Here is a 13,165-nt window from a genome sequence, read left to right on the forward strand (position 1 = left end):
GCAATCCCTTCTCCTCCATTCTCCTCTCGGGATCTTGGGCACGCACGCACACGCGCCCGGCGTGAGTTTAAGCTACCGGGTCTGGGACTCAAACCGTGGTCGACTACGTGGGAATCCAGCAACATAGCCATTCCGCTAACTGCTGGTCCCACATGCACCATTCTTAACACCCCTGATCGAACCCCAGGGGAAGGCCCCGTGGGCTCTCAGGAAGGCCAGACAAGACAGAGACAGCAGGTCACAGAGGATCCAGGCGCGAGGACGGACAGCGCAGTGGTCTGTCTGTCACCGCTGCCAACAGCTTGGGGATGGCACAGATGTCACCACCCCACTCGCTGTCTGCTCCCTGCTGAAGTCGGCAAGTGGCCCGCCTGGCGTGAGGGTCAACGCGACCTCACTGAGCTGAACTCCATGCAGCCTGTCCTGTACACCCCACCGGTACGCACTCGCACAGGCGGGCGGCTCGCTGTCTCTGGGGAAAGCTCGCAGCCCAGCAGCAGCCACACCTGACACCGGCCCCAGGCCTCGCACACGGTGTGAGCCTCGTAGGTGGAGCTCTAGCCCAGCACAGACTGCAGCCCCCACCTGGCTCCTGGGGCCCACGAGCGCCACCCAGACCGCAGAGCCCTTACCTTGAAGGTCGTGGCCGACTCTGGGTTGGTGAGGACCAGAGGGGAGATCAACACCATGCCGGAGAAGTGGCCTGGCCTCTCCACCGCGGTGAGGATGGCGATGGCGCCCCCCTGCCAAGCAGACGGACAGGGCTGTGGGCCGTCTCCCAGGCACGCCTCGGAGCTCTTCCTCCGCCACGTGCTGGCCACGGGCCCTAGGGGGACCACCGTTGGAGAGACGAGACCTGCAATGATCTTAGCACACACGTGCCTGTCTCTGGGTTTCCAAGAGCAAACAGCTCCCAGACGTGTAGATGCGGCTCCTGCGTGTGGGCCTCAAGTGTGCAGGGAGCTGAATGTGGCTAACCTGCAGCGCGCCCACCCCGCAGGCTTCAGCGACAGCTCGCCGGGCTGGTGCTAACCCGGGCGGACAGAGTACTTCGCTGTGCTCCGGGTTCACCAAAGGCCTCAGAAATGTGGCCTGAGAAACGCCGGGATGGGCTGCAGAGGAGCCAGGGAAACCAGCAGAGCCCGCCAGCAGCGAGGGGCTGGAGACCCTGCCCAGAGAAACATCCCCAGGCATTGGAAACTCTGCCCGGTGGCCAGCTCCTCCCCTCACCACGCAGCTACTCTGCCAGCCTGCCCTCTACTCCTGCCGCCATGGAAACAGCAGCCCCTCCCCCACCCCCAGCTGGACAGGTGGTTTTTCTGCAGGCAGCTCTGTCCTGGGCTGCCAAATTCAGGCCCCTGATTTCAAGACGGTGCTTGGTGGGTTCTTAGAGCATTTTACACACTGAAAAGATGAGCTCTGAAGACTTGTTTCCACGGGCCCCTGTCCCGGCCGTCTGGGTGGGGAGCCCTGAAAGAAGCCATGTGTCTGGAGCAGTCTGTGTGTCTCTGGACTCAGAAGCCATTCCCTGTGCGGTGGCTCTTGATGGCCTCACTCTGCAGTGACACCAAGGGGTCGACGGGCTGGAAAACAGACCACTCCCCAGGAGGCTGTGCACTCAGGCGCCCAGCAGGAAGGGACTGCTGGGCACCTGCCCGGCCCAGTCTCAGGGCCTGGCCTGCCCCTAAGTGCTGCACTGCCCGGGAGCACCTAGGGCAGGTGTCTGGGGGGAGCCGCTGGTCTGCAGGCCGGGCTGCTTACCATGGAGTGGCCCAGGAGGAAGACGGGGAGCCCGGGGTGGTCCTTCTGCACGGTGTCCACGTGCTGCAGCACGTCCCTGACAAAGACGTGGAAGTCGGACACCACCATCCTCTCCCCTTCGCTCTGTCCGTGGCCGACTGCAGGTGGAAATGGGAGAGCAGAGTGTCACCAGGAGGGGCCGCAGCTGCCCTGCCGGGGTCCCTCCCTGGGAGCCGTCACCTCCACTGTACGGCCAGAGCCCTCATTCAGCCCTGCCAGAGCCTGGGTTCTTCCAGCCCCTTTCTCTTCTCTTTCCTTTGTAGAGAGGTTTTTGCTATAGGATGTGTGCATTCACCGGAGAGACAGAGACAGAGAGACAGAAAGTGAGAAATCACCCCCAGGGGGGTGGCCATGCCACAATCCCTTCTCCTCCAGTCTCCCCTCAGGATGTTGGGCATGCACATATACGCACCCGGTGTGAGTTTAAGCTCCGGGTCCAGGACTCGAACTGTGGTCAACTACATGGGAGTCCAGACACGTAACCATCACACCGTCTGCCCGTCCTGCCTCCCCAGCACCCTGCTAGTGTTTCCAGACATGTAAAACAGCACAGAAGACTTCGCACGCACGCCCGTCTTCCCCGGCAGCCGCCGCCTTCTCACTGGCCCAGGCTCACAGACAAGCGGCGGGACCGTTTTGAGTGACCGCAGTTAGAACGGCAGACGTGTGTCGAGACCCGGGGTTCTCAGTACTGTTCTTCCAGCTTTCTGTGAACTGAAAGTCACTTCCAGACAAAACGTCTCCTAAACTGACCCCCTGCTTTAGCCCTTCCTTGCAAGTCAGCATGGCCCCAGCCACCCGCAGCTCAGTCCAAGCTGGGCCTGGGCTCTCCAAGGGCCCTGCCCGGCCTTTCGGATGCAGAGTACAAAGCCCACACTTGGAACTCGGCTGTCGTGTTTCGGACGTGGGGTACAGAGCTCTCGGACGGTGTCTGGCTGTACAACTGGTCTGAGGGGCGGAGGCACCTGCCCGGCTGTCCGTGCGGCCTGGGGGAGGCCAGGCCCGTCCAGCCCACGTTCTGCCCTGACATTGCGCGCCACGGGGCCGCTCGCCTGCCCGCACACCCAGTGACCAAGAGCTCTCTGCGTCCGGCACAAGTGTGCCAGGGTCACCCACCCTGCCCTCGTCCCAGACCCAGAGTGTGGCATTTCTCCGAGGCCCTCAGTCCCCTTGGTGTGGGATGGTGTTTACAGGGCGAGGTCCCAGCATGGGGTGCTCGGCACCACGGGAGTGCCGCTGTTGCTGTGCCGTTTGGGGGGCTGAGCTAAAAATCAGTTTCAAGAAGTCACAAATCCATAGTGCTACTTCCGACTCGACAGCACACACTGCTGTCCGGCAGGCAGGCTGCGGCCACGTGGGAGGCCTGGGCGCGAGGCCCAGCACACCTAAGAAGCTGGATGCAGCGGGGTCTCTGGTACGCAGCAACACCATCGGAGTGACACCAGGACAGTCACCACTGCCCCTGCAGAGGGAGACCGGGGTTCTCCGTGCCCCTCTGCCCCTGGAATTGGGGTTCAAGCCCCACGCCCAGAGACAGGTCAGTTACTCCCTCTGTGTTTATGTCGCTAATCTGAGACTCAGACTCATTCATTTCAAATTAAAGTTGTCGAGCCATACGTTCTGTGTTTCGCTCTTTTGTTTCCGTGTCTCCTCCAAGTGAGTGGCCGCTCTAGGACGGGGGTCGGAGTGTGAGACCCGCCCCGCCACGACTGCTTTCACTCCCGCCTCCCGCGTTTCATCACTTTCTGGCTTTTCCCTATAAGCATTTCTTCATGCAAAAATAAGAAAGTCACCTGCTTATCTATTTCACTGACCCGCCTTTCTTCCCTGAAGGCCGCACACCACACGCCCTACCACGGGTGTGCTTCATTCTTTTTCACTTCGAACATACCCAGAGATGGCCTTGGTTCACAAACAGGCTGCAGACCTCTGTCACTCCGCAGCTACACAGAGCTCCTCCACGGGGCAGGCCCTCCTCCACGGGGCAGGCCGCAACTTGCGCAGGCAGAGTCTCGGGCCAGCGTGTGGGGTGTGGCCTGCTGCTTACTGAGCACCCAGCTGTGGTGAGCAGCTCCGGTGTCTTCTTGGACACTTGGGAGGTGTGACGTCGGGGACCCGCCCGGATGCAGGCAGCTGTGTGTGGCATTGACAGACCGGACCGCACGAGCGTGCATCGCGAGGCCAAGGGCCAGCCCCGCAGTCTGCCCACAGGGCTCGCTGCCTGGCGTTCCGAACCCCACCAGGTGTCGGGAGAGCATGCGTGCCGACCGCCTGGCACTTCGCAGCCGGGCCTCTCTCCTGGGGAGCTGAGGGCCCGCGCTGGGCCTGCTCTCGGCTCGTGCGCTCAGATCCGGGCCACTGCAGTCACCATCTGACCTCGGCTGCATCTGTGCTGGATGCTCCACACCAGTTTTAACTTGGAACCGTCAGACGGTCTTTCTTCTCTTTTCTCTACATTTTTTAAAGAATTATTTAACTTAACTTTATTATTTATTTATTTATTTATTTTTAATTTGATCAGAGAAGGACAGAGTGAGAGACAGAGAGAGAGAGAGAAAGCAAGAAAACAACCCACACCAGGTCTGGGACTTGAACCACAGGCAGCCATGTGGGAGTCCAGTGCCCAAAGAATTATTTTATTTAATTTCATTTCTTATTAGTAGTATTTTCCAGTTTGATCAGAGAGAGACAAAGAGAAAGAAGGAAAGTGAGAAAGCAAGCAAGCCACCAGGTCCGGGACTTGAACCATGGTCGGCCACTTGGGAGTCTAGCGCCTTTTTAGCCAAACCACCATGCCACCTGCCATGGTCAGTCTTTTCCTCTTTTTTTGGAGAGATTTTCGCTATAGGGCGTGTGCGCTCGCCAGACAGACAGAGAGAGACAGAGACAGAAAGCGAGAAATCACCCCCCCCGGGGGGGTGGCCACGCCGCAGTCCCTTCTCCTCCATTCTCCTCTTGGGATCTTGGGCATGCACGCACACGCGCCTGACGTGAGTTTTAAGCCACCGGGTCCGGGACGCGAACCGCGGTCGACTACGTGGGAGTCCAGCGACATAGCCGTTACGCTAACTGCTGGTTCCCGTCAGTCTTTTCTTCTGATGGCTTGAGTCTCCGTCCTCCCGGCTCCAAGTTTGTCGGGATCCATCTAGCCCTCGTTGCTGTGAGCTTTCGGTGGCTTCACCTCCTTTCCGGTGAGACACGCACAGCCTGGTGCTCCTGGTAGCCTCTGCAGGGCACAGCTCAGACCCAGGTGCTCCTCCGCTGCGCCCACCGTGCCCGCTCCAGGCCCGGCTTCCTCCCCTCATAGCTGGCTTTGATCCCTTCAGACTTCCTCTCGGGACATGGTGTGAGGCAGGGATCTGAGTGCAGGGCGTTCTTGTTTTTGTTCCAGTTGAGGTGAGATCCCAGAAAACGGGCCATTTTAGAGTGCCAGTCTGGGGCCCTGGCGCAGTACCGGGCTGCTCACCGCTAGCTACGTGAAGGCCCCGGCGTGGACGGCATTTCACTCTGGCGAGTCCGTGGTAATGGCTCCATCTCTGCTGCAAGCCACTGCCCTTCTCCCACCTATTAAGGCCCCCCCGCGGGGTCTGTCTCTGCAGTTCTGGTCAATCCCCCAGCCTGCTTGTTCACGAGCCCGCCCACGGGGCGAGGACCACAGGGGCTGCCTGCCCTGTGCACATGCCCTGCTGCAGCTGCCCGCAGCTCCCCAGAGCACGCCTGCACTTCCTGCCTCCATCGGACGCCGCTGCTGGGACCCCTCAGCCCTGCAGTGGGGTGGGGAGGAAGTCCCGTGAGGCCCAGCTGAGCCCAGCACTCCCTGGTGAGAACCGGGAAACAATCAAAGAGCCCGTTTGTCCCTGCGTGGCGGAGGGGCTGTGCAGGCAAGGGGCCGGTCTCGGACGTGTGCCCGCCTGGCTCTTGGCTGCCGGAGAGCCCTTTGTCCCCATGGTCGAGGACATGACTGCTCTGGTGCCCCCATGGCTGGGCAGCTCTGCGCAGGCCGGCCATGCTCCCTGCTTCCTGCTTCCTTTCTCTTCTTCGCTGCGGCTTCTCCTTTTTGCTCACTCGCTCTTTGTTTTTAAGGAACCTGGAGCAGCCTCCCAGGTAGCTCCTCGCTCCTCGCCCGATGCTCTGCACGACCGTGTTCCTGTCTCCTGTCTGTGACGCCTGGCCCTCTGGGCCTCTGCTGCCCCCACTAGGTGACCTCACCACTGAGCCTTTCTCGCTCAGACCAAGCCCCTCCAGGCCACGCCCAGCCCTGGCAGAGCCACCCCACAGCCCCTCTCCCAGGCACTCACAGGCTGGGCCTCATCAGCCCTGGCCAGACCCTGAGCTGTGTCAAACGGGACAAGGCCAACCCTGTCCCACATCAGAGCCTGTCCGGCCCACAGGACCCAGCACGGCCCGGGCCACGTGCCCGTCCTGCTCCTGCCTCAGACCGGCCCCGCCTGCCAGCGCCTCCATCTTCTGAAAGACGAACGCTGGCAAGGAGGCCAAAATGGCAGAGGCCGCTCCACGGGGCACCGGGCCTCACTCCGCTCTGCCAACTTCCCGTGAAGGCCTGCCCACTGCCTCTGTGGTGAGGGGCTGCAGTAGGGAGCGCTGAGCCCTGAGGTGAGAGGGGCAGGTGAGAGGGGGCAGGTGAGAGGGGGGAGGTGAGAGGGGCAGGTGAGAAGAGCAGGTGAGAGGGGCAGGGGAGAAGGGCAGGGGAGAGGGGCAGGGGAGAAGGGCAGGGGAGAGGGGCAGGGGAGAAGGGCAGGGGAGAGGGGCAGGGGAGAAGGGCAGGGGAGAGGGGCAGGGGAGAAGGGCAGGGGAGAGGGGCAGGGGAGAAGGGCAGGGGAGAGGGGCAGGGGAGAAGGGCAGGGGAGAGGGGCAGGGGAGAAGGGCAGGGGAGAGGGGCAGGGGAGAAGGGCAGGGGAGAGGGGCAGGGGAGAAGGGCAGGGGAGAGGGGCAGGGGAGAAGGGCAGGGGAGAGGGGCAGGGGAGAAGGGCAGGGGAGAGGGGCAGGGGAGAAGGGCAGGGGAGAGGGGCAGGGGAGAAGGGCAGGGGAGAGGGGCAGGGGAGAAGGGCAGGGGAGAGGGGCAGGGGAGAAGGGCAGGGGAGAGGGGCAGGGGAGAAGGGCAGGGGAGAGGGGCAGGGGAGAAGGGCAGGGGAGAGGGGCAGGGGAGAAGGGCAGGGGAGAGGGGCAGGGGAGAAGGGCAGGGGAGAGGGGCAGGGGAGAAGGGCAGGGGAGAGGGGCAGGGGAGAAGGGCAGGGGAGAGGGGCAGGGGAGAAGGGCAGGGGAGAGGGGCAGGGGAGAAGGGCAGGGGAGAGGGGCAGGGGAGAAGGGCAGGGGAGAGGGGCAGGGGAGAAGGGCAGGGGAGAGGGGCAGGGGAGAAGGGCAGGGGAGAGGGGCAGGGGAGAAGGGCAGGGGAGAGGGGCAGGGGAGAGGGGCAGGGGAGAGGGGGTAGGTGAGACGGGCAGGTGAGAAGGGCCAGGGCGAACAGGGCCGGGGCGAGCAGGACTGGATAAGAAGGGCTAGACGATCAGGCCGGGGTGAGCAGGGCCGGGTGAGCAGGGCTGGGAGAGCAGGGCCAGGTGACAGGGCCGAGTGAGCAGGGCCGGGAGAGCAGGGCCGGGGGAGCAGGGCCGGGAGAGCAGGGCCGGGGGAGCAGGGCCGGGAGAGCAGGGCCGGGGGAGCAGGGCCGGGAGAGCAGGGCCGGGGGAGCAGGGCCGGGAGAGCAGGGCCGGGGGAGCAGGGCCGGGAGAGCAGGGCCGGGGGAGCAGGGCCGGGAGAGCAGGGCCGGGGGAGCAGGGCCGGGAGAGCAGGGCCGGGGGAGCAGGGCCGGGAGAGCAGGGCCGGGGGAGCAGGGCCGGGAGAGCAGGGCCGGGGGAGCAGGGCCGGGAGAGCAGGGCCGGGGGAGCAGGGCCGGGAGAGCAGGGCCGGGGGAGCAGGGCCGGGAGAGCAGGGCCGGGGGAGCAGGGCCGGGAGAGCAGGGCCGGGGGAGCAGGGCCGGGAGAGAAGGGCCGGGAGAGCAGGGCCGGGTGAGCAGCGCCTGGCTGTCCGTGCCCAGTAGATGGCAGAAGCCCCCGTGACACCCCTCAGACGTTGGCGGCAATGGTCCGTAAAACCGCAAGCACATGAAACCTGGAGACCCAGGTCTGACTCCGTCGAGACTAACAAACGATCCTTTCAACATCTGAAGTAGCTCACGCGCTTCTATGAGAGAGTGGCCGACCTCGGTCACGGCCAGGGCCGCACGTGCGAGTTCTCGGGGGCTGGACGCGGGCGTGGACCTTCCCAGCAGGGCAGCCTCGTGCTGGTGTTCCTCCGTGCCCCGCGTGGCCCTGGAGCTTTGTCTGAGCAGACGGGGAGACTCCATGGGGCAGAGCGCACCGTCCAGGATGTGAGATGCTCTATTTTTCAAAACCGAAGGAGCGGGACTCCAGAGAGCCTGGGGGAGGCTGGCAGCCTCCCAGTCAGGCCCCGGGCTGCGGGGACATGCGGGAAGCGGGTCAGTTCTTTCTCGGCCGCGGAGGATAAGTGGGTCTGGTCCCGGAGCGGCCCTGCAGCGAGGCTCCCGGGGCCCCGCAGAGTCATACCTCCCTTGACACAGAGCACAGCGTGCCTTCCTGTCGTCTGGGCCTGGCAAGGCCCCCACACATGTGCCTAACCCACGGCCGGGTAAGTGCTGCTGCAAGTTCAAGTCCGGCCACGAGTTCTATGAGGGTGGGAGGGAGGGATGGCTGAGACCTGCCCGCTGCGCACCGGCCACTGGGCCTACTGTCCCCGCAGGCTGCGAGCCCTGGCCCCGACCAGGAGGAAGGCGTCCCCCTGAACAGGAAGACCAGGGAACGGAAGTCAGAGAAGGACAGGAAACACGAGCTGGGGCAGAGGGTGGAGGCCACCTCCGTGTGACCTTGGGCCGGTGCTTAAAGGCTCAGCCTCCTTACCGCGGGGACCCCGGGGCCACAGCAGGAGCGTGAGGATGGTGCTCGCGGCAGGGCTCCGTAAACACGCTGCGGTCCGGGCACACGCATGAGGGCGCCTCCGCATGGGACCCCCAGCGTTCCTAGCTGACTTCTCAAGCAAGGGAGGACGAGCCCCACCCAGGATACCTCGTCCCGCGCGATGGCAGACGGGAGCCCAGGCCCTGGAATCAGGCCCGGGAGCGCAGAGTAACGGACAGGGCGGATGGAGGCCTTCGGCCAGGCCATCTGCGGGGACCTGAGCAGGCCTGCAGCTCACCCCGGCCCTCCCAGCCCTGCCGCACAGCAGTGTGGAGGCGCCGCCTGGCACTCCTGCCCGCCCTCGCCACCTGGCACACTGCCTGGCCTCCAGCCGGTGGAAAGACACTGAGCACGCCCAACAGGCACAGGGCCCCCGGCGAGCAGGGCGCCATGGAGCCGCCCTCTGAGAGCCCAGGGCTCCTGCCAGAGCGCCATGACACTCGCATCGCCACCAGGAGGCTTAGGTCAAGGTAGACGCCAAGGGTGGCTCGTCCACCTCAGGGTGGGAGCCCCAGCTGGACTGGGGACCGGGGACCGGCTGCTCTCCCGGCCACCACAGGACGCCCGGAGCTGGTCAGCTGCAGCGTACGAAGCACAGGCTCTGGGCCACGTCGGGGCTCAGCGCTGGGGCTCAGCGGGTGCCTACACTGACGTGAAGCCCTGAGCACACGCTCCTCACGTCACATTCTCCGTGCTGTGACGCTGACCACAGACGGCCCCACCGGCTCAACCAGTCCGCACTTGGCTACGTCACGTGTGGCGCCAAGACGGTCCGCAGTGTCTTGCTACCAGTGACACGGGAGTGTCGTGGCATCGACACTGCGGGCCTCTCTTTACATGGTATTCTTAGGAACTCAAGAACACCGAGCGGGGCAAGCCCACAGCATGGCGCGTAAGGTGGGTGACTCTCACATTGCCAACTGCCTGGTTCAAGTCCCAGACCTGGCTGCTTACAAGGCATGCCAACATCACAAAAGGGGGGAGACGGAGAAGGGCCTGGCGTGACCGTGCCATGGGGGGACCCTCACGTGCCACGCGCCCACTGTGAGCCCAACCCCACATGGGGGGACCCTCACGTGCCACGCGCCCACCGTGAGCCCAACCCCACATGAAACTTCTTCCCAAGTTGGCGACTTTCGCCGTCGCTGCTGAACAGAGGATGGCACGTCACGACAGCCGTGTTTGCTCGGGGTCCCCGGCCCGTCCCCGCGAGCTCCCAACAGGCCAAACTCCTCCTTTCCACGACGGCCCCCCGCTTTCCGGGAGCTCCCCTGCATCATGGTCTGAAGAGCCTCTTCTCGTCCCAGCGCCGTTCTCCACCTCTGGTCGGGGAGTACCATGGAGCTTACAGGTAAGCCCCAAACGACGGGTCCCGAGAGGGCTGCCTGCTCGCCACGGCAAGCGCACCCAAACAGCGCCCGGCAGAGCCCAGCTCCGTGGCAGCCCCGTGCCAGGCACTGGCTTCCTGTCCCACCCACTTCCCGTGATGCTCTTCTGGGCCCCGATGCCAGCTTTTACCTCGATGCTGTGGAGCGGGGCACAGCACCTGTGGGTCCCCCCTACTTTGGGCCGCTATTTGGGGTTGCTTAAAAAAACACAAATTTCATTTATTTCATTTTACTTTTAGGGTTTTGCCATAGAGTGCATGGGCTTGCCAGAGACAGAGACAGAGAGACAATGAGAGACAGCAAGAAACAACCCCTCGGGAGCTTGCCAGTGTGGACGTGAGCTTGCCAGAGAGAGAGAGAAAGGGAGGGAGAGGGGCGGGGCACACACGCCCACAGGAGTGGTCACACCACAGTCCCTTCTCCATCTTATCAGGGTTTGGGGACATACTCAGCACCTGGGCCACGTCAGCTCTGGCTGGGTCTGAGCCGTACTCAGCCGTGAGGGACGCAGCTCCTAGAACCAGTGGGCTGAGGCCAGCCCAGGGTATGCTGTTTTTTTTTTTTTTTTAGATATTTTTGTTATTGGGCACGTGCGCTCACCAGAGAGACAGAAAGTAAAAAAATCACCCCCAGGGGCGATAGCCATGCCACAATCCTCTCCTCCCCCACTCTCCTCCTGGGATTTTGGGCACGCATACACATGCACTGCGTGAATTTTAAGCCACCAGATCTGGGACTCAAACCACGGTTAACCATGTGGGAGTCCAGTGCTCTGCCACTACACCACCCGCCGGCCCAGGGTGTGCCTTGTAAAACATAGGCATCACAGTTTCATGCCATTTTCTAAGGAAAGCCTGGTTTGTCCCCATGGCCTGCGACATCCCAAAGCAGAAGTCCCTGAGCATGGCATCGGCCTGAGTGTGAGGAGGCGAGCCAGCCGCAGGCGGGCAGGGGCCGTGCCTGAGGGGAGGGCCTCCTGTCCATTTGCTGCCACCAAGGTGGGACACTGGCCACCAGCTAACACGGCCCTCACACGGGAAATAGGGCCCTCACTGGTTCCAAAGGCAGGCCGTGGACAGAGGGACAGACCCAAGGCAGCAGGCTGGAGGGACGGGGGAGGCGAGGAGACCCGGGCTGGACAAGACGGCAAGCTGCCCCGCAGGGCTGCCCTCGCCTGGCCAGGCTGGGTGGTACCTGAGCAGGGAGGCTCTGCTCCCCGCTCCCTTGTTTTCTCAAAAATGCACATATGGCAAGGAGTCCGAGACCACGGCCTGCTCCTGGAAGGCAGTCTGTCCCCACAGAAGCCACCCCTCCACTCCCGTCGGCGGACGGCCACGTCTGTCCACGGACCTGGGTGCAGGGTGCTCCGTCTCTCCAGCCGCTGTGGTACCTGGTGCCGTCGGCGGTCGGTCGAGCTGGGTTTTGTGCAGGAGATGAAGACCGAAATTAATTTCTGCACTAATTGCCGACAGCTTGGAAAGGGTACGGAGACGCCAGCACTCGGCATATGGGCAAGGAGACACATCTCCGCTCGGGCTCCCTAAGCTGTTCCAACATGCTTTGTGATGTAACCCACGAGAAGCTGCACACGGTGCGGAATGCGAAGCCGTGCATGCTCAGGATCTCGTATTTAGAGGGTTTATTTGAAAACATCCTACTCTCCACTGTATAAATAAGGGAAAACAGCATGACAGAAAAGTGTCATAACTGGTTCTTGGCATCTAGTGAGATGATCCTCCTTGGTACGGGCTGAGGATGACGCAGGCCTTGGCGCGCTGTGGGCTGGGTCTGCGGGCCTGGCCGCCCGCTCCCAAGGGTTACCCGGGGCCACTCGTTGGCGTCAAGTGGTGAGGCCTCAGGCATCCAGGCTGGGCAGAACTCTGCAACCCCAAAGCCTCCTCAGAACCCCCGCTAGGAGTCGCAGTGCAGAAAGCCCTGAGGCCAGTGAACAGGCCAGAGCCGGGGGGCAGGTGAGCCTCACCCTGGAGCCCCCCAGGATGAGGTGAGACTGAGAAACCGTCTGCAACCAAGTGACGGGACGCTCTGCGGATTCCAAACTCTGCCTAAGGGAACGGCAGAGTCCCGAGCTGTCGGCAGCGCAGTTTTCCACTCCACAGAGAGGCTTACCATAGGGCACTGTGCCCCGCGCTACAGCCAGTGAGAGGCCACCCAGGGGCAGCCCGCCCAGCAGGCGGGTCCTGACCTGCCCTGGATTTCACAGAGCGTCTAGTTGTGTCATGATCACCTTTACTTGTGTCCAATTACTTTTAAAGTTTATCCGTCTGTCTCTTCTATGAGAAGGACAGAGACACGGGCCCCACAGGGTCTCCAAGCTGGGCCCCTCGCAGCCCAGCCAGCCTGGACCGCCCATGCCCGGCGCAGACAGGAGGCCTTGGGCACGAACCGGGGCCTCCCATGTGGGTCTCGCGCACCAGCACGGTGCTGCCGCTCCACCTCAGCTAATGCAGCTGTTCTGTACCAGTGCCCGCGGACGGGCAGAGCTCCTGGGAGCCAGCAGGACGTGGGCTCAGACCCCGACAGCTACTCTCCACCAAGTGACCAGGACAGGTCCCGTACCACCGTGGCCTGGGTGGAGACCACCACCAGAGACCACCGCCTGAGTCAGCGGGTTGCCGAGAGTCCCCAAAGTGCTAGCTGCCCTGCCTGCACCCGCGGGGCACGGAGCACGGTGCTGCCCACCATGCCGAGAGCAGCCCCGCTGAGGCCCAGCGGGCAGCCGCTGCACCATGGCCAGCTCAGCCTCCGCACTGTGGGATCAGCCATGACTGAGGGAGCAGGAGCAGACACGCAGGGCAGGGCGGAGGGGCAAGCTGAGGGCGCATCCTCCTCTTACCCGGCTGGTCGTGAGCTCGCTCGGTTCTGCTCTGCGGGCAAAGCTTCGTGGGCTTCTCCGGAGCGAAGGCCAAGAGCAAACCTGCAGCAGCTTGGGAGGCCCAGCCGCCCGGCGCTGAGGCTGGCGGGCAGGGG

At 63.4% G+C, this 13,165-nt stretch overlaps 1 protein-coding gene and 1 long non-coding RNA gene across 2 annotated transcripts in view; one reads left to right on the top strand and one right to left on the bottom strand.

Annotated features, from left to right (window-relative positions):
- The window catches only part of MGLL (monoglyceride lipase), a 72,251-nt gene that overhangs the window by 22,773 nt on the left and 36,313 nt on the right, over positions 1-13,165 (bottom strand). Inside the window, exons 4-5 of the mRNA XM_006169809.3 lie at positions 1,762-1,898; positions 633-743 (exon numbers count right to left, since the gene is read on the bottom strand). Coding sequence (XP_006169871.1) covers positions 633-743; positions 1,762-1,898 — 248 coding nt within the window. The remainder of the gene's footprint in view (positions 1-632; positions 744-1,761; positions 1,899-13,165) is intronic.
- On the top strand, positions 8,595-12,135 carry LOC114006400 (uncharacterized). Its single transcript, XR_003548120.1, has 3 exons — positions 8,595-9,686; positions 9,916-10,140; positions 11,650-12,135. It is a non-coding gene; the product is annotated as an uncharacterized LOC114006400 (long non-coding RNA).

The sequence above is a fragment of the Tupaia chinensis genome, unplaced genomic scaffold, assembly GCF_000334495.1.
Source record: "Tupaia chinensis unplaced genomic scaffold, TupChi_1.0 Scaffold147500_2, whole genome shotgun sequence".
Classification (NCBI taxonomy): Eukaryota; Metazoa; Chordata; class Mammalia; order Scandentia; family Tupaiidae; genus Tupaia; species Tupaia belangeri.